Source organism: Microcaecilia unicolor, chromosome 4 (assembly GCF_901765095.1).
Source record: "Microcaecilia unicolor chromosome 4, aMicUni1.1, whole genome shotgun sequence".
Lineage (NCBI taxonomy): Eukaryota > Metazoa > Chordata > Amphibia > Gymnophiona > Siphonopidae > Microcaecilia > Microcaecilia unicolor.
In genome coordinates, this window is record NC_044034.1 from 40,002,479 (window position 1) to 40,024,067 (window position 21,589).

At 43.5% G+C, this 21,589-nt stretch overlaps 1 protein-coding gene across 1 annotated transcript in view; it reads right to left on the reverse strand.

The window, feature by feature from the left end:
* Positions 1-374: 374 nt before the first annotated feature.
* Positions 375-21,589, reverse strand: part of NOX4 (NADPH oxidase 4) — a 247,490-nt gene continuing 226,275 nt past the window's right edge. Inside the window, exons 18-19 of the mRNA XM_030200162.1 lie at positions 11,431-11,531; positions 375-790 (exon numbers count right to left, since the gene is read on the reverse strand). Coding sequence (XP_030056022.1) covers positions 670-790; positions 11,431-11,531 — 222 coding nt within the window. The 3' untranslated portion in view covers positions 375-669. The remainder of the gene's footprint in view (positions 791-11,430; positions 11,532-21,589) is intronic.

The window sequence follows — 21,589 nt, forward strand, 5'->3', positions numbered from 1 at the left end:
TTCTATATTTTGGATCACTGCATGACAAAACATAAAATATCATGTGGTCACTTTGGCTTCAAGGTTGATCACTCAATTCCGGATTCTATACGTGGAGCTCAGATTCCGGTGCACTGCCAAGATGTGTGCACAAATTAATTGATTTATGGGTGCCAAAAACCAATTATTGATGTTAATTGGAACTCATTAAAATTTGCGCATGCATCTGGCTGTGCGCTATTCTATATGGCATGGTGCCTAACTCTACTAGTATGTAACTCAAAAGGGGGGCGTGGCCATGAGCATGTCAGGAGCATTCCAAAAAGTTGCATGCATGGATATAGAACACTGCCTCAATGCGCCAGGTTTCAGCTGGCATAAATCTGGTGCCTAAAGTTAGCCATGGGAGTTGGCACTGCATGTTATTCTATAAAGAGAGACACCCTTTATAGAACAGCGCTTAGGGCTGATTTCTTTCTGGCGGCCATTTTCCAGCACCGTGTATAGAATTCCACCTATGTCACTAGCATCAGTGCACAACTGCATTCCAAGTTAAGTCGATAACCTTAAATAAGCATAAATAAGCATATTAATTTCATTTTGGCATACTGCATCAGCTTGTGGCGTCAGGAAAAAAAATGTGAAAAGATCCACTAATTGCATTCCTCTCTTTTGACCCTTCATAGCCTTTCAGCTGAATGATTCCTTGTTGTATTCGAACCTGGTCCCAAAAGAATTCCTTCTGTTGCTCAGTTTGTGAAGGGTCTTTGAAATTTCATTTGGTCCGCAGCAGAAAACGCCAACAGTTTTCCTGAAATACAAGGAAATAAGTAACGCTCATTACTAATACAAGTGTTAAAGGTCAAGCAATGCAAGTAGAAGGAAAAAAAAAAAAGATCTTATATAATGTTCACCAGGATATCAAAGCCTTTGAGAATTTGAAAACCACCGGGCATCCCATTAAGGAAAAGAGAATAGAACGAAGCACAAGTTGACAAGAGAAAGAGAGGCAATGAGCAGTTGCAGCAAAAGTCGACTCTGGAGAAATGGGCAACCAGTAGCTGTACATAAAAGCAATCTTTATTCAAAAGCAACTTTTGTATAATGGTGTAGATCACAATGTTCAGTGGTTCAGACGCTAAAATGTATGCCCAATGGGGGGGGGGGGGGGGGGGGGAATTCTAAATATGGCGTCTGAAAAATCGGCACCATACAACCACAAGGTTAGTATGATTCTATAAACTAGGCCTAAAGTTATTTGCGGTTTATAGAATATGCTCACGTGCCATTCTTGCGACTTAATTTTTAGGTGCACCCATTTAGGCCACCTAAAACCAGGCCTAAATACCTGCACCTAAGTCAGGAGCAGGTTGGGTGTATTCTATAATAGTGCTCATAGTTTTTTGAAACGCCTACAACCTGCCCATTCCATGCCCCCCTTTTCGACCGCACACATTAAAATTTATGTGCACTGTGTTATAGAATGCATTTAGAAAGCTGTGCAAGTTAATTCTAATTAAAGCCAATTAGGGCTGCTAATTGGTTGTGAAGTACCAATTATCAGAAGATGATTGGCTTGTTAATCAATTAAGCTGTGCATGCAATTTGGCCATGTGGCCAAATTAACGCACACAACTTAAGGTGCCATATGTAGAATTTGATGGAACGTGTTTAAACATATATTAATGCCTGCATCGGGGCAAATAAATAATGCTCCAGGGTATGGATCACATCTAAAAACATGAATAGGTACATACAGTGGCAATCCTAGGTCGGCTGCCACCCAGGGCGGATCACCGCTGCGCACCCCCCTCCCGGGTGCAGCGGCGTCCATCCCCCCTGGGTGCAGCACAACACCCCCCTCCCCAGCGCATCAACCTCCCCCCCCCCCCCCCGGGTGCATTCTTGGCTGCTGAAGGGTGCAGAGATACCTGCACACCTGTCGGCTCCACTGACTCCCTGCTCCCTTTACCCCAGAACAGGAAGTAATCTGTTCCGGGACAGAGGGAGCAGGGAACCAGCAGAGCCGACAGGTACGTGGCTGCTCTCTGCACCCTCCAGCAGCGTGCACCCAGGGTGGACCGCCCCCACCGCCCCGCCCTTGCTACGCCACTGGGTACATGTAAATATATATAAACTTTTAGCTATTAGAACATTAAATATAATATTACGGCAAAAGGAAAAATAAGTGGAACCAAAAAGAAATACCAAGTACAGTAAATAGAAGATGATGAAAAGAGGGAAGCTAAATCACCAAGGGCCCCTTTCACCAAGCTGCGGCAGAAGGCGGCCTGCGCTGGCATCAGCATGTTGTTTTTGAAGTGCGCCGAGGTCCACTTTTACCGCAGAGGGTAAAAGTAGAGTGAGCTTTTTTTTTTAAGAAACGGCCATGCGGCAAGTGAAGCACTTGCCAGGCCATTTCGGGGGAAGCCCTTACCGCCATCCACTGAGGTGACGGTAAGGGCTCCCATGCTAACTAGGTAGCGTGTAGCACTGCTCGATTTCTGCTGGGTACACACCACGTCTAAAAAAAAAAAAACATATATTTTTGTAGTGCCGGATATGGAGGCGCACTGGGGGTGAGAAGTACCGCAGGGCTACTGTGGTAGTCTGGCAGTAGTTCCTTTTTAGCAAGCGGTAAACCTGTGCTGGGCTTACCGCCACTTTGTAAAAGGGGCCCCATCCTATATAATAATTCTCATCTCCAATGTTCTATGCGTCTGCCTGCCTGTGTCCGTAACTTTCGTCACAGGTGGGCTCCAAAGCCCTAGCTGACGTCACTAGACCCATTATGACGCGACCCGGAGGAAAAAAAACCCTCACAGCAGATCCACTCTCCCCCCCCCCCCCCCACACGAGTTAAAGACCCCAACTCCCTCCCTCCATCCGATTTGCAGACCTTCCCCTCGGAGTTCCTGACCCCTGGACCCCCCTGCCACGACCCTCTCGAGCCCCCTTCCCGCTGCCAACCATCCCCGCGGCCGTCGCGTACCTGTGCTGGCGGGGGACCCCAACCCTTGCCAGCTGAAGTCCTCTTCTCGGCCGCGCGGCATGGACGAATGACGTGATCAAGTTGGAATCTGTGTGCGTGCGTCTGACGTTGGACGCATGAACACAAACAGATTCAAACTTAATCACATCATTCGTCCACGCCGCACGGCCGAGAAGAGGACTTCGGCTGGCGGGGGCTGGGGTCCCCCGCCAGCACAGGTACGCGACGACGGTGGCGGGAAGAGGTGCTCGAGAGGGTCGCAGCAGGGGGGACCAGGGGTCAGGAACTCCGAGGGGGAGGTCTGGAAATTGGAGGGAGGGGGGTCTGCAAATCGGAGGGAGGAAGGCAGGGAGGTGGGGTCTGGAACTCGGAGAGAGGGAGGGGGGTCTGCAGATTGGAGGGAGGGAGGTAGGGTCTGGAACTCGGAGAGTGGGAGGGAGGGGTCTGGAATTTGGAGGAGGGGACGAGAGGGGAGGGGGGGAATGCACCACCTGTAAAAAAAAAAAAACAAAACAAAAACGGGGGGGGGGGGGGGGGGGGGGGGACGGCCCTGGAACTTGGAGGGAGGAACAGAGGGAGGGAGGGGGGGACGACGACCCTGCAACATGGAGGAAGTGGGGACACTGGAACTGGGTGGGAGGGGGGCCCCAGACACACACACACTCTCTCACAGACACATACTTGCACACAGTCTCACTCACTCTGTCACACACACACACTCGCAGATTCACTCTCTCTCTCTCTCTCACACAGTCACTCTCACACACACTGTTTCAAACATACACACTCCGAGGAAAACCTTGCTAGTGCCCATTTCATTTGTGTCTGAAACGGGCCTTTTCTACTAGTGTGATTATAAAACAGTTTACAATAATATAAACCACTAATTGTTCAATAGGCCACCCCAAGCCCGATGGGTACTGTTAGAAAAGAACTGCATGTAAATCAACAGGTCACACAAATATATATTTACAGAGGCAACTACAATAAAATTTTATAATTAAAAGGAGTATCTAGTGCTGACCTTAATATTTAAAAACACCGTAGATCAGGGAAAGCAAAGAAACAGCTTGTTAGGACCTGCTAGTGCAGATCTTACATAGAAGGATTCCCCACCACCACCTCCCCCTCCTCTCAATAAAATTCTATAAATAAAACTAAAAGTCTATAATTTAAAGCATCATTTGATAATGACCTCACTAGAAAACCAATTGCTGCTTCTCCAGGAATATTACTCCAACAGCTTGAGGGGACTCACATACAGAGCAGAAGCAGAGCAAAGCATGCCAGTCAGAGAGTAAACGAGCAGTTTTGCCAAGAAAAGGCTTTAAATCCAAATCTACTGAAACATTCAAAACCCAGGGGACAGAAACGACAGTCATAACTTTATAAATCATCACTTTATAAAAAAATCTAATCATTTTAAAGAGACAGTATGAAAATTTGCATATTACGGAAGTGAAAGTAAAAATGGTGGGAGCAAACCAGTGCTATAAAAATAAATGTTTTAAAGCATTTTTACCTTCACAAAGTCAGCAAAATTCAATCATTTTGCATGGAAATGATCAAGCACAGCTTTGCTCCTTAAAATATGGCAACAATGTGCCAAAATGCCAGCGTGGCCTCATGTCAGATCAAATTTTTTAAATATTTTTTATTATTTATTTTTTATTAGGATTTTTTTACTGCTTTTTTGAAGGAATTCACTCAAGGTGGTGTACAGTAAGAAAAAAATCAAACATGAGCATACGAAGTATGGCATAGAGGAGCATTTTCCAAATCCAGAGGCGGGGAGAAGGCCATTTTCGAAAAAAGATGGACATCCATCTTTGTGTTTGAAAATACCATGGACTTCCTTGGATTTGGACGTCTTTGATTTTCGGCCATTTTCGAAACCAGGTCTAAAACATCCAAATTCAAGCCATTTGGATGTGGGAGGAGCCAGCATTTTTAGTACACTGGTCCCCCTGACATGCCAGGACAGCAATCGGGCACCCTAGGGGGCACTGCAGTGGACTTCATAAAATGCTCCCAGGTACACAACTGCCTTATCTTGTGTGTTGAGCCCCCCAACCCCCCCCAAAAAACCCACTACCCCCAACTGTACACCACTACCATAGCCCTTACGGGTGAAGAGGAGCACCTATATGTGAGTATAGAGGGTTTCTGGTGGGTTATGGTGGGCTCGCTGTTTCCTCCACAAATGTAACAGGTAAGGGGGTGTTGAGAAATTAGGGGTCCCAAGCCCCCCCAAGAAGGCTAGGGTGACCTTAATCTGACTCCATCCCTAAATAGCACTAGTACTGGGGTAATCAGGGGGTTGTGAAGTTCTAAGAGGAATTGCCACTGAGAGAGACACTAGATCTAAGGAAAAGGTACCAGCCTTATGACAAACTGGAACCAGATTACAAGTTATACAATGCAGTGAGAGATAGCTGCTGGATGCAACAAAAGCATTTATACTTACAGCCTTTCATCATTAAGTTAAGCCCACAAATCATCATTTGGAATCAGGATTTTTATTTGCACATCAGACTTTAATCAGGTACATTCAGCAGACAGATTCTGGTTTCAACCGCACAGAGCTTCGCCGTCTGACAGAAGCGTTGGAGAGGAGTCCTCTACTAAGGCAAACGTCTCCCCTCTTTTATACACAAACCTCTCCATAGAAGTGAATGGTGAGAAACCTAGCTCCTAATATGTCTCAACTTCCTGAGATCATACTTTCCCATGCGATCTGCTATCTGATGTGCCCACCTCCTTCCGTTCTCAGCTACTGCTAATTATCAACATGTTTTGGGAAGCGTTGAGATAACAGTTTCACATCTTCCGGCTGCAATACTTTTCATACCTTTCTCATGAACTCTGTATTACCTCTGTATCATTGTATACATTGTATAGAGAAAGAGGACAATTGGCGGGATCACTACGCCCGTCCGAAATCTCGGTGGCATACCGCAAAATAGAAAGGTTTTGTTTCGGACGGAAAGTCCTTACCAGGGTTCTGAATAGATGTCAGATCACCAGTATTACTATAGGCATGGTGAGCATACACAACAAAAGGGCTAGGCACTTCATGTTGGTAGTTTCCATAGTTAAATGTAAGATCTGGACTATACCAAAGGCAATTGGTGGTTAATGAAAATGAGTAATAAAAGTAATCCTAGGGTCTTAACCAGAGGTAGTGAACAACATCACCCAATATGTATAATGACGGGACCTTGTGAGCAAGTGGTCTACAAATAAGCTTCAGACCTGCAATTAGCTATAGAGGAAAAAAAAAAAAGAACTAAATTAGTAATATATATATTGACCAGATCTAGAACGCGGTACAAGGTCAGTGGTTCAAAAGGCAGCTTCAGAGACAGCAAGGAGACCTAGAAATGATAATTTGTTAACAGTTTACAAAAACATGCAATGATTATCCTGATAGTAAAACATACAGAGATATAACACAATCATACTCACGCATCTATTAATGTACTCCAACATAGGGACCCAAAATAAAAATTACTAATTGGCGGAAAGCTCGACGCTTTGACCGCAAGTGACATTAGGAGAAAGCAAGACATAAACTGCAAACAGAAATATGCATAGAGAGACAGTACAAAAGTAAATAAATACTTAGTGTCAGCTGGAGCGACGCAGGGGCAGTAACGTAAGAGACGGGAGGAGCCTGCGAGCCAGCAGCCAATACCTCAAGGCTGCCTAGACAGTGCCTGCCGGTGCCGCGCTTTTTTTTTTTTTTTTAAACATTTTTCGTCCTTAGCGTTAGCGCTTCTTCTTTTGTAGCGCCGGCCCTGCTGCTCAACAGGAAAAGCAGCAGTGGCCGGCAATGGGAGCTGGGGCTGGGGCTGGCGCTGGGCGGGCCTGAGCTGAAATTGGGTGGGCCTGGGCCCAGCCAGGCCCACCCGTAGCTACGCCCCTGGAATCAAGGCTGGAATTGGTTTCAACAGCAACTCCAGTAGTTATGAAGTTGGATCAATGCTGGGCAGACCTCTATGGTCTGTGTCCCAAAATTGGCAGGGAGAAATGAAGATAAAATATACCAGTATTTCTTCATGAAGAAACTGGAGCCTGTGCAGAGTGCCAGAATCAACTCTGGTTACTTCGATGGGCAAACTGGATGGACCATGCAGGTCTTTATCTGCCGACACTTGCTATGTAAATTACTTGTACAAATATTGGTCCTGTGCATACCCCACCCATGCTCCTCTTCTTTGAATGCTTCCTTGTACATACGTGCTGAGTTGTGCACATTATTTATGGAATAGCTCTGGGTGCTAACCTAGCATGCACGCAAGCGTTCAGTTACCCAAGGGTGGAATTCTCTTCACTTTCACGCTGCTATTTTTACATAGTTATCGTCAACCCAGAACTAGTCATCTCCCTGTCCACGGATCCTTCCATTTCAGATTGCAGCTTGGAAGTGTGTCGCATCAAAAGAGGGGATGCCAGCTTCATGCAGGTGTGGGGGCTACTGACACACACATTCCCCTGTTGTGTTAATGGTCTTTGTGCTTGTGTAACACCAGATGCTGCTATCAAAATGTCTCAAGCACAGAACAACAGGAAGCCCTTCCTAGCCAATCCACTCTCAGTAGCACAGCATTTAAAACCTGGCCATTGCCATGGTAACTACACGTTTATTATTAAATCAAAATATACTGTTGAGTGAAACCCCCATATTTTTGTTGCCAGCTGTGTCATTACAGCCTGTGTTTGATACTCCTTCTACCCCTCAGGATTTTTCTATTCACTCTCTTTGCTAGCAAACCTCAAACAAAAGTTATAGGTAGGAAGGCGTATGGCTAAAGAACAATAGATTTAATCATTTATAAAAGCAAGACTTGGCCTGCAGTTTTTCTGTCTAAAACATTATACACTGCAGATTTCCTGCTCCTTGTCCCAACACACCAGCAGGCTTTCTAGCATACTGGTGCAGTACCTCGAGGTCACTGGCAAACGGTGCCTTTCTGCTTCTCCTGATTCCACTGCACAGATCTACGTTAGTACCTTTCGTGATTCCAATATTTACTAGAATAGTTCATGGATGCTCTAAATGCTGAACGATGTAGCTTTCCTTACTTGCTTCTAAGAACTAAAACAGTACACCCTGTCCACGGCTGAGGTGGTTTACTGGAAGAAGCCATTCCCCTCACAAATGGATCTGTCACTGGAGTTGCTGTCAAATGGGCAGCCATCAGCCCTATCCAGCCGTGACTGGATAGTTCTAGTATTCATCCTATTTCACAGCGTGCAGGAATAAAAATTTCCAGCAAAGGTTGATGGGTGGTGTATGAGGAAATGAGAGCATGAATAGTGTGATCCTACACACACAAAAAAAAACACTTTGATTTGATTAATTTGATATACCTCAAAATCACAATTAACCTCACCTCCAACTGAGAAAGAAAAGTTTAAACTAAAGGCGTACAATAAAGATTCCCCCATAACGATCTGACTTCCTAATTATTCCAGTCACAACTATTAAGGAACCCTCCTATCTGTTCATCCTAATTACATCCTCACGACTGAATATTATATCTTGTCCTGGTATCATTATGTTATGTTATGTTGATTTTTCAGTCCTCTTCCAATCCAATATGATTTACTTACGCACTCTTATTTGTAATAATTGTAAAATTATTATTCCGTTAATATGATTGCTTTGATATTCTATGTACCCATCTGTATCTATATTTTGAAATTCTTATCCTATAATGTGTACATGTTGCTATAGCATTTTGTAAGCCACATTGAGCCTGCAAATAGGTAGGAAAATGTGGGATACAAGTGCAGCAAATAAATAAATAAATAGGCATCAAATATAATGATCTGGGAATTTAATTTAATCTAGCCATTTATTTTCTTTTTTACTTTTTGGTTCAAGGTGGATCACTAATGGTAACACAACTGTACAAATATATCACAGTTACAAGAAGTCCCGATAAGCAGCAAAACAAACAATAGCTGGTTGATCTTCAAACAATATAACCAGCCAGAAATGGCCACTGACTAGTTAAATCACTTGTTTATGGCCATCTGCTAATATTCAGTGGCACTTACCTGGTTATCACCACTGAAACTTAGTGGCTAGCGTTAAGTGAAAGCCATTGGAATTCGTTTAGGCACGAGGATTTATACCAACTGAAATCCTTGCATCTAAATTATCTGCTCTTCCTCCCCACCAAATTCTATACTACTACTGCATGTGTGTATGTATAGTGAACCCGCCCCATACTCGTGCTCATAAATCCAAACTGTTGCCAATTAAAACCAATAATTGATTGTTGGCGCCCAATTATTGATGCTGATTGGCTCGATATGCAATTAAACTGCGTATAGAATTTGGGCACAGGCACGATGTTATACTCGAAGCTGGCATAGAATCTGGCAAGTAATATTTTTAATCACATTTTTTGGGAGTGGGAGGGGGTTAGTGATCACTGGGGGAGTAAGGGGAGGTGATCCCTGATTCCCTCCAGCGGTCATCTGGTCATTTGGGAGTATCCTAGTGGTTAGTGCAGTGGACTTTGATCCTGGGGTAGTGGGTTCAATTCCCACTGCAGCTATTTGTTATAAAAACAGGTCTAGCACAAAACGTCTAAGTTTTAACAGGTCTAGCACAAAACATCGAAGTTTTAGTCCTGGACGTTCTTGTTTTGTTCCATTATGGCTGAAAAACGTCCAAGTCTTAGGAACGCCCAAGTCCTGCCTTCAACATGCCCCTGCAACACCCCCTTCTTGAGATTTACGACGTTCTGATGGACTTCAGAGAAAAACGTCTAAAAAGAAGTTTCAAAAATACTGACTTGGATGTTTTTTTTGAAAAAAACATCCAAATACTGACAGTGGAATTAGAAAAGGTACAGAGAAGGGTGATGAAAACGATAAAGGGATGGGACGACTTCCCTCTAGGGCTCTTCAGCTTGGAGTAAAGATGGCTGAGGGGAGATGTGATAGAGGTCTATAAAATAATGAGTGGAGTGGAACGGGTAGACATGAATCACTTGTTTACTCTTTCCAAAAATACTAGGACTAGGGGCCACGCAATGAAGATTCAAAGTAGTAAATTTAAAACACACTGGAGAAAATATTTTTTCACAACATGTAATGAAACTGGAATTCATTGCCAGAGAATGTCATAAGAGCAATTAGCCTAGAGGGGTTTTAAAAAGGTTTGGATAGCTTCCTAAAAGAAAAGTCCATAAGCCATTATTAAGATGGACCTGGGAAAAATCCACTGCTTATTTATCAGATAAGCAGCATAAAATGTATTGTACTGTATTGGGATCTTTCCTGGTACTTGTAACCTGGAATGGCCACTGTTGGAAACAGGATGCTGGGCTTGATGGACCTTCGGTCTGTCCCATTATGGCAACACTTATGTACGTTATTATACTGTTGCCCAAGTTGGGCGATTGCAATTCTGAGCACCAACCCCCTATTTCTAAAAAAGTCACTAAAAATTTGCAAGCACAATTTAATTGAATAACAAATCAATTCATGTCAATAATTGGCTTTTTAACAATCAGTTACAGTCACTAACTGAACTCAATTAATAAGTTTGCGTCTAAACTTTACGCATGTCCTGGAAAAGAGGGTGTAGAAATGGGAGAGTCATGGGCGTTTTGAGGTAAAGCATGGGCGCAGATTCGTGTTACCCGCACAATTATAGAATAAGGGGGGTTTCATGATTAAATTTAGGCAGGTCTATCACAAGACCAGACGTTTACCTTTTATAAGTCTTAACCTTAGACCTTAGTGGTGCAGCTCGCCGACAGCACTTATTCCTCCTTATGGCAAGTCTTACGCCCCCACTTCATCATCAGTCTTGGGTTATAAATAAGTTTCTTATAGTCTCTCAACCTCTAATCCTTATAAATACACTATATTTCTCAGGTTTTCAATAATATATTGAAAAATACTCATGTTTGATGAACCACAAAGGGTTTTAACCCAGGGGAATTAACATCTCACATAGACTATATTTCACTCCCATGAGCTGTGTCAAGGTTCTCCTCTGCAACCAGAGAAATTGATTTTTATGTTTTCATTGGTGCAAATGGACATGCCTAAGTTTAGGCACAACCCCTGCAGTTAGGCGTGGCTTATAAAATAGCTCTTTGGCGCAGATTTTTTAGACGTGAATCACAGAATTCTCCACCATATCTAGAATTTGGGGGATAACATAGACATAGTTTTACAGAGTTATAAAATATTCCCGGAGGATGCTCCCTCCCTGTAGCTTCATATTGTGATATACAGTTCTAGAACTTCTCCTCATTTGGAAAAAGTTTGCTTGTTCAATAATTTCTTTCATGTATTTGAATTTGTAATTTGCAATTGTTTTGTGCATTATTCCCTTAGGAGTAAAAACACCCAAAGGAGCCAGGCAAAGTGGAATCTGTGTTTTGCATGGGAAGAGTATCAGTGTGTTGAGACTGATTACTTACTGTCTGTTACATTTGGCTATTTCATCAAACAAAAGTTTCCACTGAGGTCGTCCAATAAAAAGCCTGGAATTCAGCATCTGGTATTTTTCACCAATTATTTCCTGTAAGAAACAAAAAAGGATCCATAAACCGCGAAAAAGTACAAGAAACAATCTTTCAGTAATGCAAGCTACTACCTATCTCTTATTTATTTAGAGTGTACTCACACCTTTTCCAGTAGTAGCTGAAAGGTGAGTTATGCTCAGGCTGACAATCTAATTTTCTACCTGAGACAATGGAGGACATTGTAGGATAATCACCTGTGTCCAGGCTCCCCAAGCAGAACTATCTGCAAGCAAATAATCCTGTACTAGGTCTAGGGGTGGGAACCTTGGAACCTAGCCAAATACTTCCGTTAGAAAGAACTGCAGCTGAAAATGCAGGCTGATATATATATATATATATAAAAGATTTATTATAGTATATCAGGTAAGAAAATATAGGTAATGTATACAAAATATAGACATTCTGCAAAGCTTTGGCTGAATACAAAATTACTGGCTGATAAAAATTACACTCATACGTCACACTACTAAATGCTAATTCTTACTGGTTACCAGATAATATTACACTACTGATAAGTCACACTATGTTACGAGGTAGTACAGTTATTAGCAGCTTCTCCTGATCACAAGTGTGACGCCACCAGCCTTTGCTCAGATAATTACCACAAACTAAACCCAGACTGCTAGGAAATAGATCACCGTGTCTCTCACCAAGCTGACCTTCGTGGCAGTCTCTCGGGATTAGCACAGTATACTCCTCAGACTCAAGCTGGATTCACCGCGAGTCTCAGTCAGAGCTGGAAGGGAACTCTGCAGCAGACAAGGAGGGCACAGGTCACTCAGTGCAGGTTCAGCTGAACCACGATACTTTCCTCCAGATACACAGTTCATCAGTTGGTGGACCTTATTAGGTCTCACTGGTCTTCTTTCCACCTCCACCTTCTTCCAAGGTTTCCGACTAACTCTTTCTTGTTCCCGCTCTTCCCAGTACCTCTTGGTCTGGTGGCTGCAGGAACCAATCTGGATCTTTTTCGGCTCACTGCCTGGCAAGAACAGTCCGTTGTTCTTGACCTTTAAGTTGTTACATTTTGATATGCATTTTCTGTTTCTCACCCGCCTTGCTGGAGCCAGCCTCTCAGGGAGATAAGGGGGGCCTGGTTTGCCCACAGCATGTCCTTGGTGTTGAGCTTCTGCTGTAATTTTCCACAAGCTGCAAAGCTGTTTCTTGCTGACACAAAGATGTGCGGGTCAGAGTTTACAGCCTCCATTTTGCTGTCATAGGATTATACAGGCCAAGGCCTGCAAGGTGAGACACACAGGGAAATACTCCTACAACATGCCCAAGATCACAAGGACTTTTAATGGGATTTGAACTTTGCATTCTTGGACATCAAACACAGTGTTTTAACCACTACGTTACTCCTCCTTTCCATCTTAATGGAGGACTTTTATTTTCCTTTAAAAAAGGCAGAGAGAATGAGGCGCCGAAAAAAAATCAGGTGCGGTTTACAGAATACATGTAGTGCCGTCCACGCGACTAAAATTTAGGCAGTCATTTACACTAATGAAAACCTGGTGTAAAGGCATAGAACAGGCTATTCTATAACCCTGCGTGTAAATTTTAGGAACGCCCAAGACCCACCCATGTCCCTCCCATGGCCATGACCCCTTTTAAGATCCACGTGGTAGAATTTACATGAACTACTTTATAGAATACGCTTAGTAAGTAGTGTACACACATTCTAATTAGTGCTAATTGCTTGTTATCATCCAATTATTGGTGCTGATTGGCTTGTTAACCAATTGAGCAGCACATGCAAATCAGAATACAGTGATACCTCGGTTTTCGTTGATAATCCGTCCAAAAACAATCAATGAAAACCGAAACAGACGAAAACTGAGGCAATTATTTCCATATGAATCAATGTACCCTGTAAATCCAATGAGCAGGCGAATGCATGGGTTGCCCTTTGCTTTCGCAAAATTAGCAGCGAAAACCGAGGCAACCAACAAAATCTGAGACAAAGTTTTCACTGAAAAAATCTACGAAAACCGAAACTGACGATAACCGAAGTCAACGAAAACCGAGGTTTCACTGTACGCTCAAATTTGCACACACAATTCAAGCTGCACTATATAGAATGAGGGGATAAATGTACACCTAGGTTTTTCTGGAATACGATCTATTCAAGAAACACCATTTAAGAATGTATCACTATGGGGCCTTTTTACTAAGGCGGGCCTAAAAGTGGCCTGCACTGGTGTAAGCGTGTGCTTTGGATGTGCGCAGGTCCACTTGCTCAGTGTGCCTGGAAAAAGGCTTTTTTGTGTCTGCTGAAAAATGGACGTACGGCAAAATTAAAACCAGCGCATATCCATTTTCGGCCTGAGACTTTACCGCCACCCATTGACTTAGCGGTAAGGTTTCACACAGTAACCAGGCGTAAGCGGTCAGCACATGTAAATTGCCAGATAAGCGCCACGCAGTAGAAAATATTTTCTACCATGTGTTTTGGGTGGTAGCTGGCCGGTACTGCCAATTTGGCACATGTTGGACGTGCATAGGCGCCTACACGCCTTTGTAAAAGGGCCCCTATATAATGTAAAGCTTCCATATAAGGAAATGCTGAACTATAAATCAATTTTATCGTGAAAAGAACCAAGGAGTGGAGGAGTGGCCTAGTGGTTAGAGCACTGATCTTGCAATCCAGAGGTGGCCAGTTCAAATCCCACTGCTGCTCCTTGTGATCTTGGGCAAGTCACTTAACCCTCCATTACCTTAGGTACAAACTTAGATTGTGAGCCCTCCTGGGACAGAGAAATATCCAGAGTACCTGAATGTAACAGCTTGAGCTACCACTGAAAAAGGTGTGAGCAAAATCTAAATAAATAAAATGAGAAGAAGGGAACTAGTACTTCTTATGTGATTAGATGGAGTACAATACTTAATGGAGAAAACTGTGAAACTTAGTGTATGGGAACAACTTACCAAACTGCAAAAGAAGAAAAGAAAACATATCTCAAAGGACATAATGTCAGTACTTTAATTCTATTACTGAAATTAAGGAGTTCCCTCTGGACTGGCAGTCTATAAATTTTGTGAATAAATACATACATTTGATTTTATTTAAATAAAACATTGAGCCCTTTCTATTAAGCTTGATGCACCCAAACATTTTGTATGCGCACTCTTTTTAAGGGGCCCTTTTACTAAGCCACGTAGGCGCCTACGTGCGCCCAACTGGAGTTACCGCCCAGTTATCACGTGGCCCTTGCAGTAATTTCAATTTTGGCATGCGGCCGCTACGCACGTCTGAAAAATATTTTTTATTTTCTGGTGCGCGGCATTTGACGCGTGTAGACCATTACCACCCGGTTACCGTGTGAGACCTTACCGCTAGATCAATGGCTTGCCGTAAGGTCTCAGACCCAAAATGGACGCGCGGCAATTTTCATTTTACCACATGTCCAGTTTCGGCAAAAAAAGGGCATTTTTTGTAGGTGCGCTAAAAAATAACTCTGTGTGCGCCCAAAACATGTGTCTATACTACCGCAGGCCATTCTTCAGCGCACCTCAGTAAAAGGACCCCTAAATATCTTACTGTAAAGAACAAGAGTTCTCAACCCAGTCCTCAGGATACAACCCATCCAATCAGGTTTTTAGGATACCCACAATCAATACTCATTTTCTATCTTTAGGCTGGCAGTAAGGAATTCAGATCTCTTTCACTGCATCATAGAGTTCTTTACTTGCATCCACAGATATAAACATTTGTTTGGCTGGACAAACTCCCTTTGAAAGTCTACACATCCGTTAGTTTGCCATCAGTCATCAACCGTGTAACAGTCCAAACAGCTTTTATCTGCCAGTCTTTCCAGTTAATCAAGGAGTTTCGAAAATTTTTAACTGCAAATATAACCAAATTCATGTTATGAAAAGCAGAGCCAGAGAGACGATTTATTACTTGACAGGTGGCAGTGAATGCTCTAGGCTTTACAGTAATTAGAGATTAATGCATATTGTGGAGTAATGATTGAGGGTAAGGGATAGTTAACACATGCTCCATTAGAAGCCAGCTAGGATGAACATCCATTATTGAGTCTTGAACCCAATTGATGCTTTGCTGCATGATAAAAGAAGATACATTTTAAAACTGTGAAAATTTATCCCTCCTAGGAGGAGTAGCCTAGTGGTTAGTGCAGTGGACTTTGATCCTGGGGAACTGAGTTCAATTCCCACTGCAGCTCCTTGTGACTCTGGGCAAGTCACTTAACCCTCCCATTGCCCCTGGTACAAAATAAGTACCTGAATATATGTAAATCACTTTGAATCTAGTTGCAAAAACCTCAGAAAGGCAGTATATCAAGTCCCATTTCCCTTTCCTCTTTAGTTTCAATTATTTTGCAGAAATGTATGGTACTCTTATCTTTCCACAGGAAAAGTATACACATTTTTTTCTAGCTTTTTGTATTCATAGTCAGGGAAAAAGTATAGAATGCATGCTCAGCAAATAATTTATGTTTGGCATGAGAACCATTTTAATTGCAGTTAGCTTAGCGGGGTTTACAAAAGGTTTGGATTGCTTCCTAAAAGTCCATAAGCCAATATGAAAATGGACTTGGGAAAATCCACTGCTTATTTCTGGGATAAGCAGAATAAGTTGTAATGTACTGTTTTGGGATCTTGCAGGTACTTGTGAGCAAGTGCAAGGTGATGCATGTGGGAAAAAAGGACCTGAATTATAGCTACGTCGTGCAAGGTTCCACGTTAGGAGTTACGGACCAAGAAAGGGATCTGGGTGTCGTCGACGATAATACACTGAAACCTTCTGCTCAGTGTGCTGCTGCAGCTAGGAAAGCGAATAGAATGTTGGGCATTATTAGGAAAGGTATGGAAAACAGGTGTGAGGATGTTATAATGCCGTTGTATCGCTCCATGGTGTGACCGCACCTTGAGTATTGTGTTTAATTCTGGTCGCCGCATCTCAAGAAGGAGAATTGGAAAAGGTGCAGCGAAGGGCGACTAAAATGATAGCGGGGATGGGACGACTTCCCTATGAAGAAAGACTAAGGAGGCTGGGGCTTTTCAGCTTGGAAAAGAGACGGCTGAGGGGAGACATGATAGAGGTATATAAAATAATGAGTGGAGTGGAACACGTGGATGTGAAGCACCTGCTCACGCTTTCCAAAAATACTAGGACTAAGGGGCATGCGATGAAACTACAGTGTAGCAAATTTAAAACAAATCGAAGAAATGTTTTCTTCACCCAACGCATAATTAAACTCTGGAATTCGTTGCCGGAGAACGTGGTGAAGGCAGTTAGCTTGGCAGAGTTTAAAAAGGGGTTAGACGGTTTCCTAAAGGACAAGTCCATAAACTTGGTCTTTTCCCAGTGTGGCATTACTTATGTACTAACCACTACTAAATGGACTTGGGGAAAAATCCACAATTCCAGGAATAACATGTATAGAATGTTTGTACGTTTGGGAAGCTTGCAGGTGCCCTTGGCATGGATTGGCCGCTGTCGGGGACAGGGTGCTGGGCTCGATGGACCCTTGGTCTTTTCCCAGTGTGGCATTACTTATGTACTTATGGATTGGCCACTGTTGAAAACAAGATACTGGGCTTGATGGACCTTTAGTCTGCCCCAGTACAGCAACACTTAAGTACATATAACCTTTCCATATCATTCCCTACCACGAAGTCATAGTGGAGCCTTTAATGATTAGAATTTGCATGATTCTTCATTATTAAACATCAAAGTCTTATCAATAGTTTCTAAAATGAAATGCCTAGATGTTTTATCTTTGATGCCCAGGATACATATTTTCTATAATGCCAGAAGGGAGGATTAGATGAGCAGTTGGGCTCGCCCATGCAGTGCCAAGACTTGGTTGACCAAATTAAATGATTGTGTTAACCCTCTTTTTCCTTCTGCTCTATTCCCATGCCTTCACCCACTGATAATTTAACTGGCTAAGTTTAGCTGCTGAATTAGACAGTTAGACCTTTATCAGCCCGGCTAGGTCCATTTGAATGCTGACCTCATAGTAAATGGTGACAGAAAAAAAAATTGATTGACTAATTCAGTCTGCCCAGTTGAGATTCTTTCACTTTGGGTAGCTAAACACACAAGGGTCAACATTAAAAGTGATTTAAGCACACAAGAGAGGCCCCTGCCCACATTAATCGCTTGGGGCTGGCGATACACCAATATTCAGTGGCATTTAACCAGACTGTGCTTCTGAGCATCAGCACTAACTGGATAGTTTGGAACCTGGCCATAGAGGGGGGGGGGGGGGGGGGGGGGGGACATTTTGGGAGCAGAGTCAAGGAGGAGTCAGCAGTTATGCAGATGCCAGCAATAATCATTAACTAGCTAAGGGACCCTTTCACTAAGCCGTGTAGGCCTCAGTTTTGAGTTACCACCTGGCTACCGCATGGCCCTTGCGCCGGAAAATATTTGTATTTTATGGTGCGCGGGCAGTGATTGGCATTTTACGTGCGTAGACCGTTACTGCCTGGTTACCGCGTGAGACCTTACTGCTAGTGCAATGACTGGCGGTAAGGTCTTTTAAAAAGGCATTTTTTACAGGTGCGCTGAAAAATGATTCAGCGCACACCCAAAACATGCATCTACACTACTGCAGGCCATTTCTTTGCGCGCCTTTGTAAAAGGGTCCTTAAGTGGGCATACAGGACCACACAAAAAGCAGTCCTAACTATACACACTTAGTTATGTGGATGCTGGAATTCAATATCGGTCGGCACCCTTAACCCTCTGTTACCCCAGGTACAAAAACTTAGATTATGAGCCCAAAAGGGACAGAGAAAGTATCTGCATATAATACATGTAAACTACTTTGGTTGTACCACAGAAAGGCGGGATATCAAATCCATGACCCTTTAAAACTTCCAGGTAGCCGATCCAATGGTTTCCCCCTTTCTGGCTTCCCCTCCACCCCCCCCCCCCCCCATTCTGATGGTCTGTATGGCCTCTCTGCCCTCCTCCAATGATCCCCCTTTCTGATTCCACTACTTGAGTCTCCCCCCATTTCTTCAAGGTTTCACTCCCCCCCCCCCAATCCCCATCTCAGCCACCTGTCTCTGATCCCTAAACCCCCTGATCCTTCATCTACCTGGAAGGCCTGCCCACACTCCAAAACCAACCCCCTCCCTGCACTCCCCCACCACCACTCCTGGTCCTCCCCATTATCTCCTTTCAATCCAGGGACTTAATTCGGGGTGATCACTGGTAGCCGTGGGATGGGTCTGGAGCTGTCCCCTTTCTGCCCCCTGCCCTGTCAAGCTCAGGCTATCAAAATGGTGGTGCCCCCTAGTGGTAGTTCCTGCATCTGCAAATGAACTGATTAGGGCCACTTATGTGTCTAAATGCACTAGCCTGTAAGTGCTATGGTGCTAAGTACAATGGGACACACATATGAGTGAAGCATGGGTAGGCCATAGAATGGTGCCAACTTATGTACGTAACTTGTAGAATTCTGTAAGTTATACATAGTGCATGGTGCACTTAGGTGCACCAACTTACATTACTAACGACCTGGTGTAAGTGGTTACGCTTAAATAAAGGTATGTTGATACCAACTTGTACTGGTACTCTATAATGGAATTTTAGTACCAAGATACCATTACAGAATTGGTGCTCAGTAAGCGTCATCAAGGGGCTTATCTTGAAGCACTAAGTTGTAGAATTGCCCCCTAAACCCCCTGAAAAACAGATTATTATTATTATTATTAATTACAATTGTATCCCGCGCTTTCCCACAAATAGCAGGTTCAATGCGGCTTACATAGTAAATAGAAATACATAGTCTTGAAGGAGAAAATTACAAGTTGTAGTAAACATAGTAGTAGTAGGGTTATGAAGATGTGTGGATTGAACATGGAGAGGTAATCAAAGATAGGATGAGCAAAAGGAAGAGGTTGGGAGGGATAAGAAGGATCGAGAAGAAAAATTAAAGGAGGAGGTTGGGAGGGATAAGAAGGATCGAGAAGAAAAATTAAAGGAGGAGGTTGGGAGGGATAAGAAGGATGGAGAAGAAAAGATTAAGGGACGAGCGTAAGGAGATAGGAGAACTGGTCTGAGGTATGATTATCGTCATGACAGAATCATGTGGGTGGGCTGAAAGTTAAGTTGGGTCGTAAGGGTAAACTATCTTGAAGAGATGGGTCTTCCACATTTTTCTGAAGGTTTTCATTTCAATCTTTTTTCAAAACTTGAGCAATTCAGAAAGAACCCTTACATCAATGATTCCCAAACCAGGCTGGGGTATCACTTAAATGTAAAGTAAGTGCATAAATGGCAGTATTACCCATGCCCCACATTTATCAAAAAAGGTGACAGTATTCTCTACATGTACGCACTCAAATGGCATGTAACTTAGGTGACCTGTTATGGTATTGCTCTTATATGGCTTCCAAAGCATTCCACATTCTGCAATAATAAATAAATGAGGTTGTGAAATATCTGGGATTTAAAGTAAACAAGAACTCCCCCCCCCCCAATATTTTTCAAATGTACCGTTGCCAGGTAGATTAGCTCCCAATATTCAGTGCTAGGCCATGCCCAGGAACAAGCACTGAATATTGGGGGCTAAATTTGGGTGATCTATGTGTTGGAGCTTATGCAGGCATGGCCGATATTCACATAAGAGTTATGTGGGTCCTGGCTGAATATTGGGCCAGGACCCGCACACTTTTTAAAAAAATTTGAGGCCTTCTAAGCTCTTTCCAGGACTCCCCCAACAAAACCCACTGCCCCCCAGCCTGTAGATAGCAAGAAAGCCCAACACCTCCCCCACCATGAACACCCCAGCTGTTCGGGTAGGACCGCCCTGTACCGTTAGCTGCCGTGACCATCGCTGGAACACCTGGGATATAGGTATACCCGGGGGTAGGGGGAGGTACCTAGATAGCTGGGGAGTTGGGGGTGGAGGTGTTGGGCCTACTTACTGTCTGTGGGTTGGGGGGAGGGGAGAGAGGGTTTTGTCACAGGGTGGGTGAGAAGGTTCTGTGGGGACCAGATTAATAAAAAAAAGTTATATGGGTGTCAGCTGATATTCAGTGCCAGCACCTGAAGCTTTTCAGATGTTGTAAATTAGGCCACTTAGCTATGCAGGTGCCAACACAGAATATTGCCAGCAGCCGCAATAACCCTGGGCTCCTCCTCAGGGCCATCCCTGACCTGCCCACTTTTTAGTTGGGCGGTCTGTCGGGGGTTTAACATCACTCTCCAGTTAAGTGGCACTGAATACCACAATTTGGAGTGGCCTAGTGGTTAGGGTGGTGGACTTTGGTCCTGGGGAACTGAGGAACTGAGTTCGATTCCCACTTCAGGCACAGGCAGCTCCTTGTGACTCTGGGCAACTCACTTAACCCTCCATTGGCCCGTGTAAGCCGCATTGAGCCTGCCATGAGTGGGAAAGCATGGGGTACAAATGTACCAAAAAAAAAACTTAGGCAGCGACAGATGATTTATGTCGGCAGGAGAGGATCCTGCCCTCTTAAATTGCTTTAACTATCGGCCCAACAATCTATAAATGGGGACCAATCCTACGTTTCTCACATTCATGTAGCCTTTATACCAGCTTTTGGCAGGCGTACATGTATTCTGTAAAGATCATTATACTAGTTGAGTGTGCATTATTTTGGCGCCTATCTTTGGGCACCATTTACAGAATCTAAGCATGTTGTGGCCCAATATTATAGAATACCGCTGAGTACACGTGTGGCTAACACACATATAACTAACGCATGGTATTCTATAACTTATCCATGCAATCAGCAACCTACCTTTAAGCAAGCTGGTATAGAATGAAGGGCATAGAGTGCACACACATGTATATGCCAGTTTTTAAAGCTGGTACTAGAAGCCTATTTTATAAAGGCACATGTTGCCCTTGTTCAGTAGAACTAAAATAGTGCCTAAGTGCCAAATTCTATAAATGATACCTTAAAACTCGGCACCAAAAAAACCATGCGCTTAGCGTGATTCTATAAACTATGCCTAAAGTTAGGTGTAGTTTATAGAGTAAGCCTACGTGCACACACGTTTAGAGCACCTAAAACCAGGCCTAAATACCTGTACCTAAGT